Raw genomic sequence first — 23,579 nt, 5'->3', positions numbered from 1 at the left:
TACTACATTTACTAATCTGATTCAATCTTGACGTACGCGCGCATCTGTAAACATTATAAGTATCGGAGTCCCTGCGTCTCGTGTTGGATCTCCACACCCAGCCTGACTTGCACGATTATTGTCTCCAGGTGACTTGACCCTAGCACGCCACCACAGGGGATCGCGTCGCAACACACTGTGTAAGTACAACATGGCTGCCAGGTCAGATCCCTGTGTGCCGTCTATCAGTTGTCTTGTTGATCAAGTGTAGAATCAATCACCATCTTTCATCATTGACCCATTTGTCAAGTAACCCATTACATTCTTAGATCCAAGCTTTTTTCTCTTTCCTGAGACATTAAAAAGTAACCAATCATATTCGGGTGGCGCTGGTGATATCACTAATTACCACACCTAAAAACGTTTTCAGTAATACACAAAAAGTCAGTAATCATCCTTTGGACACCTCCATTCACTACTCACCAATATTCATTGAATCCAATCATACTGCCTCAACTAAATGGTATTGGTAAAATGGCATTCTTCCTAAATCAATTCTTTGACTTGGGAGATTTTCATAATCTAACTTAAATATACTCGTGTATGTATGTATGACTCACTAATATCTAAATCGAACACGCTTCTCAACTATGTTTTGAAACACTGCGACCTTGCTACTAACTCATTGAAATCCCAGAGGTATTGTAGATTCCCCCGACCTGTCTCTCCATTGCTAACATCATACACACACTTAACTTATTTAGCCAGCTTATATAACACTGCTTCTTTCACGACTAACTTTTTGAAATCCCCCGAGGCATTCTAGTAGAGTCTCGCAACCTGTCTCTCCTTTACTAACACCAGACTTAATAACTCAACTTCACATTGACTTAGCTTGTAGACACTGCAAACTCTCACAACCAACTAGTTGAAAACCTCTAACACCAAGGCATTAAATATTTATCTCAACCAGTCTCCCTATCACCATCATGCAGACACCCATCGCAACTTTTGACTCAGCTTCCATAAAATTGAATCCGTTCACGACTAACTTCTGAAACTTCCAAGGCATTGAAGAATTCTGCCATACCATCTCTTTATCGCTAACATTATACATACACCCAATTTAACCACGTCACCTTTAATAACGCTACACCCTCTTACAACTAGTTGAACACCCCAACCCCCAGGCATTGTAGTTTTCCCCCAACCTCTCCTTCGATCACAATCAACAACCTTCACGACTAATTCATTGAAGTTCCCCAAGCCATTGTAGAATTTTACCCATCGCTCTTCATCGCTAACAACGCACATTCGCCCAACTTAACCACCTAAACAACCTTCAATAAACCCTTCAACAACACCCTCTTACAACTAGTTGAACACCCCGAGGCATTGTAGATTTCCCCCATTCCTCCTTTTCTCTTCCTCATTCAACAACCCCGCATGTTAGACGCACACAGTGGTGAAGGCAGCTGGACTTACAGGGTGTGTTTGTTGCAGAACGTTCGAGTGGATTCGGGAATATTTCGCGAAGAACAACTTGGCCTCGACGCTGATGACTTTCGTGATGGGTTTCTACGTGAACCTGATAGTGTCCCGTTGGTGGGAGCAGTACAGACTCCTGCCTTGGCCTGACACTTTAGCTCTTTTCGTCAGCGCTGCCGTTCAGGGCCAAGTAAGTGTATTTGTGGAGTTTTTGATTTTCGGATCGCTGCCGTTCATGCTTGAGTTGCTTGTTTGCTTCGTGCTTCGGAGCATTAGGTCGGTGCTGAGGCTGTGCGGGGGCACTAGGGTTCAAAGTTGGTAGCTTTTCATATACTGTAGTTGCGTGTTTTGGTTTTTACCGTAAATCTGGGTCATTTAAGTAATGATCAGTCAAATATGTTCAACACTCAAATTCAATTGCTTGTGAAACTGAGGGAATTTACAAGGTTTCATTCATTTCAAGGAACCGTGCCCAAAAGGGTATTGCAATTGAAAACTATGTATGTATCTGAGATATGAGTTTTCTGTAACTTCGTCCAAAATTAACCACCCCTGGATATTTTAATTTTTTTAAACTAGTTTCTTGTATAAGTCTTTATTCTCATATTCGGCACTAAACGCAATAACATTCTAGTTACAACCACTTAATTCGAGAACATACTTATAGTGGTCCCTCAGTACGATGATAGTATTAACGACCAATATTCTCAGTTATGTCTCAAAATATATAATTCATATTCAAACTTCTATACGATGATAAACTCTTGTTCTCAAAGGAATTGCAATGATTGGCTCTAAAGTTTTTTTAAATTCTCTCATACGTTTTTCAATACTATAACAATCTTACAACATGTGAATACGAGGATTTTCTCTAAAACATCACATTCTCAAGTCAGTCTCTAAAAACAATATAATAAATTAATCGCCGCATTACTGTAACAATAACACGATTGTATTCAGAAGTACGTAACAAATTGCAAACTCAATCACACCACATGAGTCAGCTGGTAAACGTGGTTTGCAACAATTGTAAGGTTGGTAATCTTCCAACAATTCTCAGCTGGGTAGTCAGCTGATCGCAGCATCTCGTCCCGCATCCGATTACAGACCGGATTCCCAAACGTGTCGAGTGGTCACGTGTCCAGCTCTCAGCTCTCGTGACCTCAGTAGGAAGTCTTCTGTGAACGTAGCCTCGATACTTCCTCACTCTTCGGACGTTTCGTTTATTTTGCCTTTGCTTGTAAAAAAATATTATAGATTGGTAGGCCTAGTCTTGCTCTACAGGTACATGATCTGTGACTGTGAGGATGATTATTTCTTCGTGTTTAGGAAGGTTGTCCAAACTCATCATGGTGGAAATTATTTCAATTGTGTGAGATTCAAAAACGGAATAGTCTAGTTTCTTGGCTACTGGCTTAAAATGGAAGGATTCACGGTATGAATAAAGTGTCAAATCTTTGTCTTTTGGGGATGACCACTTCGTGGATGTAGAATTCAACAGTTGTTTTATAGCTGACGCCTAAGGTTGAATTACTGCACCGCATCCTGAATGTTGGTCAATATTTAAGTCAAATCCTTGTATTATTTATTATTTTTTTTCAACTGTTTTCTATGTTAGGCAGACCACACATTAGATTGTTTTAAATTATTTTTCAATTTAACATTAATGTTTTACAAGGTGGTCAAAATTTTCCTTCACAACTCGAGCGAAAGCGTTTAGCAAATTCTCATTTTCCAAACATGATCTCGAATCTTCATATCCCAATTTTCGGCCCTTGGTGCGGAATTTATCCTAGTAAGGTCCATCTTCCAGTAAATATTGTGTAAATTTATCAATCTCACTATCCCAATGTTTTTTTTACCTACTTTAATTTGTATATTATCTGGTTTAATGAAGCAATGAAGGCATTATTAAAGTCATCGGTGCACTTTGGGTTTTGGAGACTATGTAACAAAACTAACATACCCTCTAGAAGAGTCCCCCAAATGTAAGACTTTTGATGTTCCAGCTGTTCACTCATGTCCATGCTGAGGATACATGTGGAAGGATGCATTCTGTACAAACCATGAATTTGAGATTTCCTGCATCGTCTGAAAAGATTTCAAATCAAAGTCACTTCTCAACACCGTTATGCGCAAATTGTTGTTCGCCTGAAATTATCTTTGTTGGAAGCTCTGTCTTTTTCAACTCTTTTGAACGTTTACAAATTCACCCGTATCTTTTCCATCCTGTCAACACATTATACCCTAGAATGTATGCACGTTGCCAACCTCCATGGCAATGGTTGGATTGAACATTGAACTATTCCTGATATCAGCGATCTGCAACTCAACGGCCAAGTGAAAGGTCACTTTCTAACGTTACTTCACACCGTACATCTCCAAGTACTTCCTGCAGTGCCTCGTTGACCCCGACGTTACGTGGTGTTGCATTTGTGTATTCGCTTTTTCGTCCTGGATAGCTTCAATGATATAGGTTAGATACCTGCCGTCGTCGACAATCCATGTATGTGTTAACCAGTGTGTGTTGAGTTAGTTGTAGCCAGTTTAAAAAATTAAAAATTATCGACCGACAGAATGTGCTGATATCGATTCCTGATAGTTTTCAAATACGTCATCTTTTGCAGTCAAGCCAAACGGAAAAGAAGACTTATCCTTAAAGCATCCTTTATGTCACATCACCTAGTATTGTATAAAAAAAATTATTAAGTAGAGTTTTTGTTGGTAAATACTCTGTATATGGCTCAACCATTCAACCATTAACTAAATTATATAAATTTAAAAAAAATATTCGCTTCAGCTGGTTCATAATGGGATGTCTATTTTCATAGTCAATGTAATTGCTAGACCGCAGCGAACAATGTGGCAACGTCGCACTCGTCGGCCTATTATTATATGGTCAACAGCATAGTAACAAATGTGCAAACATAACAGACGCTCCAATATGATGTGCTACTGTATTAAGTAGGCCGGGATTGCGACGTTGCCACTTTTATCTCTCCGCAGATTTGTGCTAGAGGAGGCTATGTATTACCATTGAATATATAACACAGAGTGTTATATATTCAATGGTAACTAGATGACCCGTGCTGCTCCGCAGCATTGAAATTAATAATAAAAAAATAAAATACTAAACTTAATAAGGGCGGTACAACTTTAATTAAACTCTTATAGGGCTGCTGGATTAATTTTGCCTCATGACCAAATTAAAGTATAACACATTCCATATAACACAGAGAAAATCGTCCCGATGTATTTTTTTCCGTTTTGAAAATCAATTAATCCAGAACAATATCCACACACTTCCTAAAAGCACCTACAGAGAAAGCACGTACATTTGTTAACTCATATGTAACACAGCGTGAATGAGGCTTTATTAAGAATGTTTTATTAACAACAATATTTCTTGTAAAATAGACATCTCTGTCGGTAGAATTGCATGTACGCATATTCTCAGGAGTAGTTCCCTCCATCTGGTAATCTTTATTAAAATTACGACTTTTATAATACTTCCTTCAAAACAATGTTTGCTGTTCGTCCACCTTTTGATTTAGTTTCTACTTTTACAGTATCGAAAGATTTCCCTCTCGATAAGGCGACGTACAACTGACCGTGACTAAATACTGGTTCAGGCAAGTACACACCAACTCGATCAATCGTTTGGCCCTGCGCCTTGTTGATGGTCATGCAGAACGCAACCTTTATGGGGAATTGTCTTCGTTTGAAAGAAATGGTACTGTAGAATATGATGGAGAGAGATCAATGCAGGGTAATAGTGCACGTTGTCCAATATTTGTGCCAGTTATGATTTCTAAGTCTAAACTGTTTTCATACATTTTCTTGACAATAAGTCTTGTTCCGTTTAGAAGACCTGCTGTGTAGTTTAAATTTCTTAATAACATCACAATGGCACCTTCCTTTAAGACTAATTTGTGAGAAGGCAAACCAGCCATCTCAAGGCTGTTGAGGAATTCAATAGGGAATTGCAATAGTTCACTGTCATCATCTGTAATTAGTTTATTCACACTTATATATGTTTTGCTTGAGCCTGGGATGAGGTCTAAAACTCTTTTATTGATTTCCTCACAATGCTCATTCTTTGGTGCTAAAATGGCACATTTTGATAAGTACGATGAGTTCATAGGCGTTTGTAGGTTTTTTCCATAAATTTCTGAAACTATGTCTGAATCAGAGATAAGTGGTGGGGGTAAGTCCACAGATTTGTCATCAATTGTTGGGTATTCCCCATTGCCAATTTCGAGCAAAAAGTTAGCAAAATCTAACTCATTAGTTTTAGCCCTCATATTTTTTGGTAATTTAAAAATTTTGAATAGTGGCCATAGGTATGAAAACTTAATTGAATTCTGAACAGTAGAGGCTCTAGATGAATGAGGCACAACCGGCAACACTTGCCGGAAATCTCCACCTAAGATAATGATTTTCCCACCAAATGGCACATCGTTATCCATTATATCTTTCAGTAGCCGGTTGACACACATTAAAGCATATTTGTTGGCCATAGGTGCTTCATCCCAAATTATTAATTTTGCAGAACGAATGATAGAAGCCTCTTTACTGTTGACTTTTAAGCCGGAGACAGAATGTGCATTCAAATTCAGTGGTAATTTAAATCGGCTATGAACTGTGCGGCCAAAGGGAAGTAACATAGCAGCAATCCCAGTCCATGCAACGGATATGATTGGCATTCCAATATTAATGCAGCTTTGGATTAAGCATTTATATACAAATGTTTTTCCGGTGCCACCAGGTCCATCTATGAAGTATGCCTTAACACTTGCAGACTCATCATTGTTTAGAAGTAAGTTTAGAATTTCATCAATCACAACACGTTGTTCTTCATTTGATGAAGCGATCATTTTCGCTAGTTCATAATGTTGGATTTCATCTATAGTTTCCTCTACACATGAATTTTGAGGCAATTCATCAATAGATGGTAAATCAAATGACTTCAGAGAGAAACCATGTAATTTTAACGTTTCTGAAATATCTTTCAGAGCTAATTGGTAAGCTACTTCGGTCGGGTATGATCTAAGGAAATCTTCAGACATTGAGTCCTTAAAGAGATTCCACAAATTCAGAACATTTGATGGACACTGAAATATACAGATGTAGGCAAACAACTGTCGAAGCTGGTATGGCATTTGAAAAGAAGAGGCCTCTTGTAAGGCTCGCTGCCATTCCATATCATCCAATATTAATCCTCGTGCTGTTGCTGCTGCCTTAAATGTAGGATGTGTGAAATTTTCATACGTTTTCAAAACTGGTAGCACCAATTACATGTAGTAATAATATACGTAAATGATATCGCTCGGAATCCGCAGGTGAAACATTATACATTCGGCCAATCGTTCTAGAATAGTGTTTACGTTTATGCCATTCATTTTTCTTCCATACATAGTGAACTGGTGTTTCGGGATATACATAAGGACTTCTAGTTGAAGGATTGCTGTTCAACTTGAACCATGCTACTAATTGGGTAGTTTTTAACTGTGCTTGGATTAAACCTTCCCCCGGGGCATCGTTTCTGAAGTAAACATTCTGAGAATCAGGTAAATGGACTGGCAATCTAACCACAGTGTGAGATTGATCGTGCATGCAATATGCAAACATTCTCCAAGCAGCTTTACTTGGTCCAACATATCGAGCATTCAGGAATAAATTAATTTCATCGTGATCAAGTACATCGTTTTCCCTTGCTACCTCTATATTGCAACAATCGTGACCTTTATATACATACTTATGGATGTACTTTATAGATCGTACACTGGAGCAGATCTCTACATTAATATGTGCACGGAAATATAGAAGAAGAAATGGATTGTATGGTACAATGAACTGATTTGTAACATTTACATCGTCTCCAGTTGCACGTTTAGTTATGGTTCTCCCATTATTTCTACGCTTGTAAATCGGATAGCCATTAACATTATCTTGCGTTTCCTCAATAAAGGATTTAGGGAAATCTTTTTTGCATTTTCCATCCTTCATACATACACAGGAAGGATTTAATATACCACACGGCCCATGCACCATGTGCTTACTAACTAAGTCATACAAATCTTGGTTTATGGGATCGGGAATTATTTTTTTTCGTATTTTGTATATTGTATCTTAAACCGATGCTTGTTGTGAAATCTGGACATGCATAACTTCAATTTGAAAATTCAACCATGAAAATTGGTCGAGTAGAAGAGCCAAACGAACTGGGAAATGAAAAACTAAATTTAACTACCAATAGAGCAAATTTATTTTACGTATAATCCGGGTTTGGACTGTAGCTACATATATTCCAATGCTTGATGGGACATCTGTGCGTACATAACCTCAATTTGAGACCTCAATCTTGAAAATCGGTCGGGTAGAAGAGCCAAACGAACTCGGCAAAGAAACCCTAAATTTAACTCCCATAAGAAATACATGGGGAACAAATTTCGTTTACGTATAATCCGCGTGGGATTATAGATACATTTATGCCGATGCTTGATGGCAAATCTGTGCGTGCATAACTTCAATTTGAGACCTCAATCATGAAAATCGGTCGGGTAGAAGAGCCAAACGAACTCGGCAAAGAAACCCCAAATTTAACTCCCATAAGAAATACATGGGGAACAAATTTCGTTTACGTATAATCCGCGTGGGATTATAGATACATTTATGCCGATGCTTGATGGCAAATCTGTGCGTGCATAACTTCAATTTGAGACCTCAATCATGAAAATCGGTCGGGTAGAAGAGCCAAACGAACTCGGCAAAGATAAAAAAAATTTAACTCCCATAAGAATAACATGGGGAGCAAATTTCTTTTACTTATAAGCCGAGTAGGATTATAGATAAATATATCCCGATGCTTGATGGCAAATCTGTGCGTCCATACCTTCAATTTGAGACCTCAATCATGAAAATCGGTCGGGTAGAAGAGCCAATCGAACTCGGCAAAGATAAACCAAATTTAACACCCATAAGAATAACATGGGGAGCAAATTTCTTTTACGTATAAGCCGAGCAGGATTATAGATAACTATATTCCGATGCTTGATGGCAAATCTGTGCGTGCATACCTTCAATTCGAGACCTCAATCATGAAAATCGTTCGGGTAGAAGAGCCAATCGAACTCGGCAAAGATAAACCAAATTTAACTCCCATAAGAATAACATGGGGAGCAAATTTCTTTTACGTAGAAATCGCGTGGAATTATAGATAACTATATTCCGATGCTTGATGGCAAATCTGTGCGTGCATACCTTCAATTCGAGACCTCAATCATGAAAATCGTTCGGGTAGAAGAGCCAATCGAACTCGGCAAAGAAAAGCCAAATTTAACTCCCATAAGAAATACATGGGGAGCAAATTTCGTTTACGTATAAACTGAGTGGGATTATAGATAAATATATGCCGATTCTTGATGGCAAATCACTGTGCGTGCATACCTTCAATTTGAGACCTCAATCATGAAAATCAGTCGGGTAGAAGAGCCCATCGAACTCGGCAAAGAAAAGCCAAATTTAACTCCCATAAGAAATACATGGGGAGCAAATTTCGTTTACGTATAAACCGAGTAATACTATAGATAATTTATATGTCGATGCTTGATGGCAAATCTGTGTGTGCATACCTTCAATTTGAGACCTCAATCATGAAAATCGGTCGGGTAGAAGAGCCAAACGAACTCGGAAAAGAAAAACCAAATTTGTTTAATATATAAGATACTGTACTACCGTAAATGATTAGTTTTTGAGCATTTCTGGTCCAATTTAAAATAGAATAAGGTAGTACAAATCTTCAAAATTCACATGTAAAAACAAAGTTTGAAACATTAAACATTAAATAAGAAATTACAATTGGGTTACATCATCACTTTGTCATTCAAATTAAGTGAGTCCAAACGTTGGTTCAAATACGAAACCAAATTCACAGAAAGCTTATGTAGTAACCTGAAAATATAGCGATAATACACTTAGTATCTATTAAATGAATGGTGAATGGTGACACAAATCATATGAGTATACAAGTGGTACGCAGAATACCACTGCTTTTGATAACAAAAATATTTGACATTTCATTCAACCAGGACCCAAATCTCTTAGTCCTGGTTTAGCTAATACATTTCGACATGCAATAGTTTTCAATTTATCTGGGAGTAACTAGGTCAAAGTGCTCCGTTCGGCGTGTATGCTCTGTGTTCAGGGCTAGATAGTTATCTGCAATTACCGTTATCTGGTTATCTATTGCACCACATTCATAGATACAGGTGAGATTCATAGATAACTATTCTGTACCTGCTTGGCTGCTGTAATGTGGACATAAACGTGAAACGTTCCTGGCAACTAGTATTTTACATTAGAGGTTTGTATATTAAGGAACGCGGCAGCGTTCCGCCCCGCCAAGTCCCCCAGCGGTACCCAGCTGCTGCAGTGTATATATACATGACGTGACAAAGTGGCTTTTTTACTCGTCTATAGGTCTGAAGAAACAAAAGCTATTGAAATAATTATTCATCTACTGGATAGGGGCACTCATTCTCAACAAAATAAAAAAAAAATTTAAAAAACGGTTGTGTTTGAGCCAAGAAAAACTAGTTTGAAAATTCACAAATTTTCCGTGTTCTCCTTCTTCTCCTTGAATGTTGACGGACCTACAGCCCAAACCACTTGCTCAATTTTAATGTTTTTTATGTTGTGTGAAAGCCCTTAGGGTGTAGATGTGCCTTTTGAGGGTCTCAAGTCGGTGCGTTGACCCATAAACCCTTGGCAAGCCCTCAAAGTATGATTTTGGCCCATTTAAATAACATGGGATTAAAATCAAAACAAAAGAAGGACCAGCTGCGATTAAATCTCAATTAATTTAAACTAGTGTACATGTTGCTCGAATTCGAGCAATTGCAAAGTATTACAGGAATTATTTCAAAACGAATAACAGTCATATATACAATGTGTTTAAAAGAGTCAACTCAAAGATTACCGGTGTGTAACTCAGACCATATTTATCTTCGTTATTGATAAACCTAAAGCATTCTGGCCGGTTTTCTCCTTCTTAAAATGCCTCGCTGTACATGCATTGAGAACGAAAAGTCGTTTTGGGGTATTGTTAAAGGGCGCATTTGTAACCTAATAGTTGAGTTTGTCCAGGGTCAGGTGCTGACTGTGATGAGTTAAGCCTATTACCATAGATTAAAAGAAGTACTCCTTTTATCTATGTTATTACGCAGCACACTGTTCTGTAGCTGCGGTCGTTATCACGATTACGCCTCCTGTCTATGTTTCGTTGTCGCCGCTTCGGAGGCATTAAAAAAACCACAAATAAACAAATTATAGTCACGATCATAGTCTTGGGGGTTATGTTTACACAAACTCAAATAGCCTAGTAAATAAAAGTACTCAATGCGTTTCATTGAATTGAAAAATAAATAACAGCAATTAAATTATACAGCTGATCAAAATGTAAACAATTACGTTCTTCATAAGGATAACATGGGAACTTTCAAAGCCACTGGGGTTTTTTCAAAAATGTGAGGCCAGTTTGCAAATCTACGCGTCACGCCCTTTCCAATGAGACGTCAATAGATAAAATCGGTTAAGAAATGGCGGAGGAGTTCAACCGACAAAGTTTCATGTAGCGTATTAATTATATAGATGTTAGAGAAATTCATAGGAACAGCTGAAAAATTATTTTAAAAACTTTTATAAAGTACCTATTTTTTCAGGTATACCCACGATTACTAGAAAAAACCCGGTATGGATCATAAACATAAACAAAATGACGTTGTTGGCCCGAATCCTATACTAATAGCATTGAACATATGTTTTAGCAGTTCCATTTAACCAATGTTAAATCATGTTTATTTTCGGGCCAAAAACGTCATTTGTTGATGTTTATGATCCATACCGAATGATTTGAACTACTTACTATATAAAATTACTTAGAGCAGTTATATTCCCCGATACTTTCCATTGAAAAATTCAGTGTACCGATGGTACACTGGTACAGCAGCTCGTCATTTTTAACAGTTTAATACTACTTATCAAAACATATGAATCCTAGGAACTTGAAACTTAGTACTAGTATTAAGGTTTGTTTTATGTTTTGATAAACTAAAACAAATAGTAAAACAATCGAGAAAATCACTCTACGTATGTTAAACAAGCAATTAAAAAGTGATATGTAAATTAAGGATAAATGAGTTTTTCAATATTTGTTTTGCCTTATTCTATTTCTAACAAACCTAATCTGTTTGATTACATTTTTACTTCTCTAATAAGGGCTCAATTTACACTAGTCTTTAGATATACGGGTTTAATTATCAGAACACTTATGTAACACCAACGCATTTTATGTTGTTCAAGATAACCATTAATTAAATTTGAAACTGAGTTTAAGCCCAGGGGGTTTGTTAATAGTAATTTTGGTACGTGCGTCAAAAAGTTTTTAATCGGTTTAAAGCAGATAAGACCAAAAATGTAGAATTTAGTTCTACACAAACAAAATTATTGAAATTAAATGAGATGTAGTTGTGCCGTGGTCTATATATCAGAGAAAAGAGGACTTTTATTTTAACTGTTAATTTTCTACAAAAATAAATAAAATCTTACAAAAAACCACTAAGTGGTAACACTTTCCCCGCCAAGTCAGCAATCCAAAAAAGATAATAAATCATTACTTTTTCCGCCAAGAAAAACAATGTAATGTATGCAAGTTTGGCAACTTGGTGGCAGACTTTTGCTCGATCACTTAAAAAAATACCATAAAACTAGTTTCATTGAGCAAGTATCTCTCCCATTAGTACATTGCTAAGTGAGAGCTTATTTTACATAAATGCATTCATTAGGTGTTGCTGATTACCTTGAAATTATTATACTTAGTTGGACTAATTAATTAGAGAAGTTGATTTGTGAAATTATCCACGAACGTAACTAATGAAAAAAAAACTAAGCAAAAGTCTGCCGCCAAGTTGCCAAACTTGCATACATTACATTGTTTTTCTTGGCGGAAAAAGTAATGATTTATTATCTTTTTTGGATTGCTGACTTGGCGGGGAAAGTGTTACCACTTAGTGGTTTTTTGTAAGATCTAAAGAGACATTTTATTATTACCAGAGATAAAACATACGCCATTGCGTATCAGACTATACATATGATCGCTTTTTAAATTCTTTAGGTTCATATTTTTTTGTTTTAATTCCTCATTGGTAATGATAAAAATCGTGTACAATTTTGCAATAATTTTAACTATTTGTACCACCTAATTGTTTGGTTGTTGTTCACGTCTACGTTACTTTGGCTATTTCGAGTGCGGTTGTTTGTATTTTTTTTTTTATACAATGTCAGTTTTGTACAACGTTACAGCTAGTCTTGGGTTATTTTGTACCTTTTTATTTTGAAGAAATTATTCCAAACACTAATGAAACCAAAGTATTTAAACAAAATCAGTAAAATGACACAAAATGCTTGTAATGAAAACTATAAACTCGGCGATAGATTAAAACTCGTATTTATTTGTTCTCGATTTTACATTATTTAGTTGTCCACAAGGATCAGAAGAGACGAATTTTAATTTGATTTGATTTGATAAAACGTATTCTCAGAAGTAGGGGGGAAAGCGTTTAAAAACCCAACAAAATATTACGGTACAACAGGATTCAAATTTTGCAGTGATCCAGGGCCGTGGTCACCATGATCTTGCTGAATACTATGACAATTAATTGTTCTACTAAACTTACAAACATTGTTTACCGGGAAGAGCTGTGTAAGTTGCTGGACCGATTGTCAGGTCGTTCTCAGTCGTGTTTGTACATTTAGGGCATTGTTGCGACATGTCGGTTATGAGATGCTGCGACAGGTTTTGTGTCGAACTTGTCTACAGAGAGACATAAGAATACATTTGTACCGAACATCTCACCACAAAACAGTTTTACGGTAATGTCAGGGAAACCCCAAAAATTTCATCGTTTTCTAAGCTTATTTCAATATCTACAGTGCTAGATTTTTACAAAATATACGTCAATAATTTCAGTATTATGAGTGTACCACTGTCTGCTGTATGCAAATAAATAAGTAGTTCAATTTTATCTCTAAGGTTTCCCTTATTAGCGAATTTCCCTATAGGGAAGTAGCTATTACCGTAGGTGGCACGGTAAGACCTAGACCCGGGACCGATTTATTTTTTCATTTTGATGCCCCCAGAGGCCAAAAACACCATTCGTTCAAATTTATATATATGTATATATATATATAGACATATATATATATATATATATATATATATATATATATATATATATACGTCCGTGAACGCGATAACTTGAGTAATTTTTGCCCGATTTTGATTAAATTTGGTTTAAAGGTGTTAAGCGGGATAAACTTGAATGAGTTCGCGAACCAGCATGATCGGACCATGGGAACGGGGCTTTACGGGGTGTTTTATGGGGTAAAAATTGGTTTTTCTCACTTTTGACCGTCAAAACACAACATTTCGCAGTTTCTCTTTAGACCTTTTTAAAGAGCTTAAAAAAAACAAATAATTTAGTATATAAAAGTATTTTTGTTTGGTTATTAGTAACGGAGAAAATAAAAAAAATTAAATTTAAAATTCCCATGTTATTCTTATGGAGAATATTGTCAAATGTTGTAGTTTGCTTGTTTATGGATACATTTTGATCAAACTTGGCAAATTTATTTATTTTGTACTAAGCTATCAATATTTTACTAAAAAACACTCTTTATTAGTTTCCTTGTAGCAGCAAACGTAGGTACTCGTTAAACCTAATGTTATTAAAATATATTTAATTGAAAATCAATTCAGACAAATGGAAATTCGCTTAGTCGGCAGGTTTGCTGCGGCGGGGGTATTTTTTTAATTAGATTTGGGTTTAGCAATTCCTAAAATAATGGCATTTTGAAGCTAAGATAAATTGTTTTAATTTATATCCTATGGTTTTTCGTATGTTATTTGACAACGATGCCGGTTTTTTTTTAAGACAGTGCAGATAATAAACTATCGATTCTTAGATTCTGACGAGAAACATTCATTTTTGATATTCATTGACTTTGTCATTGATTTTAATGTAATTTCAGTAACTATACTTTTTAATCGAGCAACATTGATGACAATCTACGTGATTTAAACCTATTTTCCGTTATAATGATCAATTACATCTCTGTTTCTACTTTACTAATTTAGCATAGTATCGGTAGAGTCGCCTATTGTTACTGTAGTCATAGGATTTCACCATCGTTATTGTATTTCATTGTTGAATTGTTGCTCTAGTCGTGTTTAGATTAAGGTTTTCTGTCACTGATGTTGCTTTTGAAATGTTAGAATCAGTTTATCTTTAAGTTTTCTAATAACACGCATGCTGTTACCACTTGGTCATTATGTATCCAAGTTGTAAATTGGTGATCTTACCGTTGTAATGGATAAACCAATAAATAAATAACAAATACCAATAACTTTTATTGTTTTACAGTTCCGTTCAAATCTAGGCTAAGGTGCAAAACACTCATTTGACTACACCTCCAGTGATGAAAGTTACCGATAACGGAAAGCGGTGTCCTTGGGTCACTTGTAAACATTTGTGGCAAATTGTTTTACTTTAACAACAATGAGGTTAAAACGTGCTTTAGCACAGTCTTGTATATTGCCAACACTGGGTTGTGAGTTGAAATGTTTTTATGATTTAGAAATATTGTATCGTTTTCTAAAAACAGCAAAAAAACTCTGATGAGTGAAACGTCGTTGGTTCTTGAGGACCTGAAGATGAAGCTTATATTGCTTCGAAACGCGTAGTCTCGACAGACAGCCTTTAGATTACTCTGGCAGATCCAGGTAACATTATACCTTTTATAAAAAAAACATAAACAAATAATCCAACAAACTAAAATAATCTTAAAGTATAATAGTAGTAATCGAGAATGTGAAATCAACAAAATCGAATGAAAAAACAAATACGAATGAGAATGTGAAATTAACAAATCACTTGAGTTTTTGTTTGGAGTAGTGAGGTATAGAAAACTTTAATAAAATTAACTTTGCGTTGAATATAATATCCTGTGCAAATATGAAATCGTAGATATTTATGTATACCGCTAAAAGTATTCATTTGAAAACACTGTATTTCTGTATTTTCCCTTAAATCTTTTATATATTTTACGATTAATGGTTCGTAAAATAACGACTTAGTGTATAACTTAAGAGTTTATAAAGATTTATTTTTAAGTACCGGTAATCAATTGTTAGTCAATTTCAATACAGCACATCATTATTATATCATATACACCATTAATTGTTTCGGTATAAACATAATTCAAATCTATACAGCTTATTCAATGAGCAATAATACACACCGTCAATTTTCTCATTAGTTATTTTAAACGATATACTTAAACTTATCTCCAACAATAAATTTTGACAATTATTCAGGGCGAGCTTATCTTATCATACATATTTGCTTACCTTTAACTACCTGTTGTTTCGCTACCGAATCGGTATGTTGATTGACTGATGACGTGATTTTAGTTTATGGCATTTTTGATGAACTGCGCCATAATAAGCTATTGTTTCATGGGGCGCCACGGTAAAAAGTAGGAATGACTCATCAGCTACACTATAGGCTACTACTATTAAATCAGAAATGTAGTAATATAATAGCTTTTACTAATTTAATAACCCCTAATAGCATGGTGATTTTATTTTTCTTGACACTTTCTTAGAGTGTAAAACGTATCAAATTCATCCAAGACATCCTGTCTGCTTTCCTGTAGGAATTGCAAAATATTCTGACAGAAAACAATGCCAAAAGTGTTATGTCATATTTTGGGCATTTACCTAAAAAAAAAAACAGGAAATCCAAATGGAGTTGAAAACATTTAAATAAAATAAAATCATGTTATTATAAGAAAGTGGTGGCGGTTAAGTGTTAACTATCTTCTTGCCTCAATTTAATTTGATTTTAAATGCGTTCTATGTTTCAAACTTCTATCAAGGCCTTGAAAAGGGTTCAAATTGATTTTTGTAGACCACAATGAAAAGCAAAAACAGATCTTTTGGAAAAAATAATAGTCTGTTCATTGTCACACTAGTTTATTACATTTGTGGTAATTTGTTTCTGAAATTCAAGGATTAATTTCAATGTTAACATTAAACTACGTATGATATTACGTATGTTTCTTACGCGGAAAAATATTCTTTAAAAGTCACCCAATGTAATAAAAGTAGATATTTAAATGGACATTCCTAGATAACGTCCTCTCAATATTTACAGAATTTGTTTCTACGTTTTGGAAAGTTTTGAAACACTTTTACCACATAGTGAAAATGTTAATCGATACGTTATTCTAGCCCTTTTCCGTTATAGGACCACAGCGCAACTTTGTTTTTTTTCAGGTTATTTGTATCTATAATCTTGTTTACCTTTAGTTTTTTTTTAGGTTGGGTTCGGTTAGGTTAGGTTATGTTATAGAACTTACAACATAGGCTACAATTACTTGTAGTCCTTAACGAGAAAGGTCCAAATGTTCTTTATTGTTATGTATGCGTAGATGTATTTTATGTGTTACTGTATGCGTTTATGCGTTTCAGGACGAACGAGGTAGACTGATGCGACGTAACATCGTCCGCTACGCCATCCTGGCTTACGTCATTACGCTGAAACACGTCAGTGTGCGTGTGAAAAAACGCTTTCCAACGCTTCAGCACATCGTAGATGCAGGTAAATGCTAACAACGTAGGGCGTAAAGTAAAATAGCACATACAAAACTAAATTATAACTGTGGCCCTGTCTCTACAGAACCAAATGGAGCTCTCATTTCTTTAATCCAAGAAAAGCACTATAGTGGAGTTGAGTTGGCCCAGCTGGTGGATAGTTGTTTACTATTCCTCGCAGTTTGGGGTTCACTTTCAAAATCTTATTACTGCTCCCGGACGTACTCTTACCTGTATTTCCATTTGTTTCACAAATATAAGCACGAACTCGTTTTACTCAGTCCACTTACAGGAGTTACGGAAAACTGCATGCCACCTATTGCTGTTGTTGGAGCGGTCATTTCTATCGATGAAAGTGTTCTAAGGTTCGTCAGCAGGAACATACTTTAAGCCAATGTAGAATATGTATTACATACCACAACCGCCACACTGACGTGAATACCAATGGTCAGCGAGTTTTATGGGATATAGCGCAGTTTTGGAATTTCATCGATTGACAAATTTTGCTAAATAAATAAAACATCAATATGTGGTCTGGATTTAGTGAAAACTAGAAAGAGGCATCTTTGAATAAATTAAATTGGATTATTGGTGAATATGTAGCACGATTATAATACGGATTTCTCTAAATTCCTCATGTTTCTTCATGCGATTCAGCCAACGAAGTGTGAGTAATTCTGGTTCCTCACTCGCCGCTTCTTGCTTCAGCTATTTTGAAAACTAATGAGGAATGCATAAGTGGAATTATGGTTAAACATTGATGGCTTTAGATACGAATTATTACTAGAGATCCATTGAAATGTATTGTGTTAATTTATAATTTTGTAGTATAGTTTCAAATCAATAAAATAGATATTCTATTCCAAAAAGTCAAAAAATCGTTTTAATGTACAATATGATAAACTCATATACCTGCCAATGAAACCTACAGTATTAATTACTTGAATAAACGGTAAAAAAATGGCTTTAATTTTTGAAGTAAGAAATTTGTAGCGTGTTTTCAAATATCCCTCAATACTGTGTCATTCGCACTTACATATGCTGGGTTTCCTAAATGTAGAACGAAAGTTCTGTGTTTTAAAGTAATGAGTAGTAAACGACTGTACAGTAATCTAATCATCTCTTTTCCGCCTTCCGTTTTAATACCCTTCTTAAACAGTTACTGTGCTCCGTCGTCAATATGTGAAATGTAGTTCAAAACTCAACACGAACCATCGCATTTTCCATCTTCACATTCTGACCTTCTCAAAACTAATGACAAAAATGACAACAGTAAGTTAATGTGCAGACAAAAACTTTACACGAATCTTGTATTTTCCATCTTACGTTTTCCTCCCCTTCGCTTCGTAAACTGAGAAGATCAGTTTATGCAGTAATATGTACGAACATTTAACAAGTCATCCCATCTTAAACCTTCCCATTTCCACCCCTTTGTAAAACTAAGGAAATAAGTTCATACAGTAATCTAATGTGCAGACAGAAACTCATATTGAATAATCTCTTTCCATCTTTTATTTTCATCTCATTTAAAAAATTGAGAAGAAACTTTCCTGGTGACTTGGTCTATCGTTGATGTGCAGATGAAAACACAATGAATGGTCCTTTTCCCATCTTCCATTTGCTATACCTTATCAAAACGAAGAACAAAAGGCACATCAGTAACGTAATGTACTGACAAACCTCAACTCAAATCATATCTTCACCATTCGACCGTCGACCTACGCCTCATCCAATGTCAAGGTCTACATCTTCCCAACAGGTGTTTTTCTACGCCGGCTTCTTCGCCGCAAATTACCCTGTTCTTTCGCGGATTCGTGATTGTTTACTGTGTAATCCGCGTATCCTACGTCTTGTTTTTGGCGGCAAAGTCAAGGTCAATCGATTGTATGCTAATTGTAGGTTTCGCACGGATTCTCCCTGTTTATTTTGTTATGCAGATCTGACAGGCTGCAATTTCCCATCACACGTCCTCGCGTTCTGCGTCCTGCTTGTGACCTTGAGGCTTGCGAAGGATTGCTGAATGAATTAAACATTCCTTGCAACAACGGAGTCAATTAGCGAACAAATTAATTTAACAACGGATTAACTTTGCTAGATGTTTCTAAGTATGAAAGGGATTCCCTGTTCTCAGAGTAGGTTACATGCAAGGGGATTCGATTCATCTAATTCATGTACTTCGTTGACCTTCCTACTCACTCATGGTTACTTATGAGTTTTCTGCGGTGATTAAAATAAGCAAAATTTTGCAAGCGGTACCATGATTGCAAGTGCCACTAACGTCGAAGATGCTTTACCTGGCAAGTTGCAACCGATTGGAACATATTCTTCTTGAACTGTTACTGAATGAAATGTTACAGATTAATTTGTCATGTGGTACATGTTTATAGTAGCTCTTAAAAAAATTGTTTGATTACACGGCTGGGCACAAAGTGGTCAAAACTCCTAATGGCGATGGTGACAGAAGGATCTACTTATTAAGCATGTATTGAAACACTTGTTAATCCTCTCTACCCGGGTAAAATATAACCCAACCTTACGCCAATTTTAGCACTGCAGGCTTTCATAGAGCTGCAAAGTTGTCTAGTATGCAATCAGTCCTTATTATCAGCTTCGGAGAGGTTGTGCTCGGAAATGCTCGATGGCAAAGAATACTTGTCAAATCGTGCCCGCATGTAGTCTCTTTGGCAATTGGGTTCTCCTCTAATACCATTTCTCAGCTCCTCTACACTTTGAACTCAAAATTTCCGCTTGAGATTCGTTATTATAGTTTGAACCACTAATAGCAGTTATTACTCTACATCTTCTAGCGAGAACGCAACAGGTGGTAGGTGTGGTGAGAAATCCCTCACCTTCGGAACCACATTACGGGAACGGAAGCGAGTTTCAATCTGGCTCCAATTGGATTGGTTGAGCGTTCAGCAGCTAGCTTGGGCGGGGCAGCAAGGTCGTTGCGTTAGGCCGTATTTTGCGATATATTGCGACTCGCTTGCAGATTGTAGATTGCAGGGTAGGCAGGGCCCAGGTGTGCAATAATGCAATCGTGCAATGGACTCTACATTCACCTTTCGGCATGAAGCCATTAGCAGTAAAATGTGTTTTGTGTTCATTATCCCACCGACATTGTTTTAGGGTATAAACATTTTCTGGTAAATGCTTTTTAGTATTGCTGTACTAATTTGAATTTAAATCATGATTATCCCTGCGTGGATCGCTTTGCAAAGGCAATTGAAGCGAGAGAATCACACGTCAATCTATAAGTTAAAACTTTCTCATTAATCACCAAATGATTTCTGGTCACGCCATTGACTTCTTCCATTCTTACTAATTTTGTTTTTCACATTCACTCCCCAAGCCCCAGTTTTTTTTTCTTTTTTTAGGAAGCTAGGCACGAACCCAGAATTGTTTTTCACATTACTTCAGGCTAGACCTAGGGGTTGCGGCATTATCACATAGATAACATCCATTGGTGATTTGACGGGATTTGAACCCGGGACCTCTGGAACCGAAGTCCCACGCTCTAACCACTAGACCAACTCGCTCCCCCCAAAGCCCCAGTATCCCTAGAAACTGTACAAAAAGCTGTGAGTCCCCTGGTACTGATCTTTCTTTCCCAAAGATATATTGCCAATCGGAAGTACTAACTATCAGGATTACTGCTGTTATAGGCACTGTCGGATGAGTTGTAAAAAGGAAAATTTACCAATACAGTATTTTCTCCAGTTCATTGACCAAGATTCTTCTGTCTACTTTGCCTGTGGAAGCCTCCCTTTTTGTTTAAAAGTAATTTCGTAATTTTACACATTTTTTAGTGGAAAAGCGAAAACTTTCAAAAAGAGTCTTAAAAAATCCGCAAACAAAAATTGGACTGACAAGGGAAATAAGTAAACTTCTGACTATACCGTAGTTTTAAAAGTGGTGTATAGTAGACCTGGTAAAGTTTGAAGCATATAAAGGGGTAAAAAGTTGAAAACTTGATCGATCAATAGACTCCGCTTAGCTGGGGGTCGACAATGGAGATATTTTTGGCAGACTGGAGACCACAAGTAGGACAGTATGACTATCTTTACACCGTGGCCAATTGTTGAATGCGCTGCTTTCACTGTCTCGTAGCCGTCGATGATGGGCTTAGAAGTGCAGACTGCATCAAACTCAGCTCTTTAGAAAACGTTTTCGGTCTTTTGGATATTCTGGACATATTTTGATTTCCAAGATCTCAAGATCATTCTAAAGAGGTTTAAATTACCTTTGTTTTGTAGTTGCCTTTAGTTCTTGAGGTGTATTAGTTTCCTGGTGCGCATTTCGCCACGAGGCGTGGCATCTTCTGTTCTGAGGTCACTAGTTTATTATCAGTTTTGAAAGAGGTTTGTTCTTTTGCGTTTGTCCTAACTACTGTATTCCTCTCTAAAGTCGGGTTTGCGCTAAAAACTCTAACGGAAGATATGACTTTTTAAATATTGCGTTGCACTTAATAAGCTGAATAAACTATTTCTTAAAAAACTAATTTAAGAGCTGCATTTGATGAAAACGGTTATTTTTCTGTCAGATGCCTTCCTTGACATGTTTAGTTTAGAGTTCGCCTCTGAAAAGCTGATATGGAAGTGTATATATAAGTATAGTATACCAGAGATTTTACTAACAACTCTTTAAATAATTGTTGTTTATGAATGGATATTGTACCAACCACCCTTTTGACATGGGCTTAGTGCCTTCAAGCCCTCTCAATGGTATCACTTCCTACTAACACAGATGAGCAAGATCTTACTTCTCTGATATTAACGAAGTAACAGCAAATAAATACCTACTGCCATTCAGTACGGTGGGAAAATTGTGCATCGGTATATATAATGTTACAGAAATATTATTGAAAATATATGACCAATTTAAAAATGCAAAAAAAACTTTGGCAGTAATGCACTTGTAATATTTTTTGTAATATTGAATTGCGGGTGGGCCTGTGTCCATTGGCAATGTCAAATTTCCCCATCGTCTATGCCTACATTGTTGTTTCCCCACCGCAAACAATCCTGAAACAACAGTTAGTAAAACTTCAATGCCGGCAGTGGCGTTTCAATGTCGTACTTTGTGCTATTGATACTTGACATGTTTACATCAATCATTTGTGTTCTTGTCTATACCTGCCTGGAGCTTTTTCAAAGGGAACTTAAGCCTACTTTTGGCAGAATCAGATTAATACCTGTGGGTAAACTATGCCTATATGTACATCATTCAAGAGATTTTTACTAAACCGATTTTATTACCGTCGAAAACCTAGATTTTACTAAGAAAACTCCCTTACCTCTACTCATGTTCGGTGCTAATTACTTTTGATTCTATATAATGCAACTTGATTCTATGAAACTATTGACTTCGTCTATCAAACCTTCGCAATCACAAAATCAATACATGTGCTGAATAAATATTTCATAAAAATCGTCTTACCAAAGAGTAAAAATCACCTTTTATCGTAAAGCAACTGGAGGACCATGAATTAAAAATGTTTAGCCATGAATTAAAAACTATGTGCAGTTAACATTAATGTTCATAGAAACCTTCGTATTCATCCTTGCTGCTAAAATGCACTCATTTCGACTTCGTAAAGGGGTCTTAATTGTTGCATTCTTCTTTATGTTGTCTCATAATGTTAAGCGTCTCTTGTATAAGATGGCAGCTAAGTTACGAACGAACCAAGGCCAACATTGTATACATTCCTCCCTTCCTGCGTTTACATCAAAAGCAAACTCACACGTTCTGTGCACTTCTGCTTTGTCCCTAGAATATTCTATCGTTGAATGCTGCATCCTCGTCGGAATGAATGGATTATGGTGCAATCCGCGTTCACACAAAAATTGACATGAGAGTGGGGATTAGTGGAATCACCGAAATTAGAACATCGAAATAGATAGAAACCCCTTTCTCGGGTTTCGGTTCTTTGGAACATTGATCTCAAAGAGGCTACGCTTGACGAATTCACTTAGATTTTATCCGCCTCTAGCACACTATCCGTCTCAAGAGGCAAGACGATTGAGGTTCCAATGGTTCCACAAGCCACTTCATGGTAAAACCACCTTCATATCTGGTGGAAACCAACTTGTCTACAATCGTATTTAGATTTTGACATGGGATTCTTTTAGTGGCTTCTTGATATCCGGCCCAATACTCAAGTATATGAAATGTACCTCCAGTGAGAAAAGTGTACTGCATTAATCCGTTTCTGCACTCAGTACGTTAAATCATTTTTATTTTTATTTGCTTTTGGCAGATGATTGGTCTTGCAGATTCAGAGTATATTTTTAAACTATGAAGCACATAGACGATGTTAGCTTTCCCTGGAAGATTGGATAGTTTTCATATTCAAGAAAGATAACACTTACATGGCTTAGAACCTTGAATTTCTAGG

At 36.4% G+C, this 23,579-nt stretch overlaps 1 protein-coding gene across 4 annotated transcripts in view; it reads left to right on the top strand.

The window, feature by feature from the left end:
- The window catches only part of LOC128994431 (bestrophin-2), a 97,185-nt gene that overhangs the window by 51,933 nt on the left and 21,673 nt on the right, over positions 1 to 23,579 (top strand). For 2 of the 4 annotated variants that reach the window (XM_054418992.1, XM_054418991.1), the window contains exons 3-4: positions 1,483 to 1,657; positions 17,060 to 17,189. In XM_054418992.1, coding sequence (XP_054274967.1) covers positions 1,483 to 1,657; positions 17,060 to 17,189 — 305 coding nt within the window. The remainder of the gene's footprint in view (positions 1 to 1,482; positions 1,658 to 17,059; positions 17,190 to 23,579) is intronic. The other 2 variants (XM_054418993.1, XM_054418995.1) reach the window with 1 other exon arrangement.

The sequence above is a fragment of the Macrosteles quadrilineatus genome, unplaced genomic scaffold (genome assembly GCF_028750875.1).
Source record: "Macrosteles quadrilineatus isolate MER2022 unplaced genomic scaffold, UCM_ALF_1.0 Scaffold_5__1_contigs__length_97177068, whole genome shotgun sequence".
In the NCBI taxonomy this organism is placed as follows: Eukaryota; Metazoa; Arthropoda; class Insecta; order Hemiptera; family Cicadellidae; genus Macrosteles; species Macrosteles quadrilineatus.
Note: the sequence above shows the minus strand (reverse complement) of the source record. Positions and strands in the feature narration are given on the sequence as shown.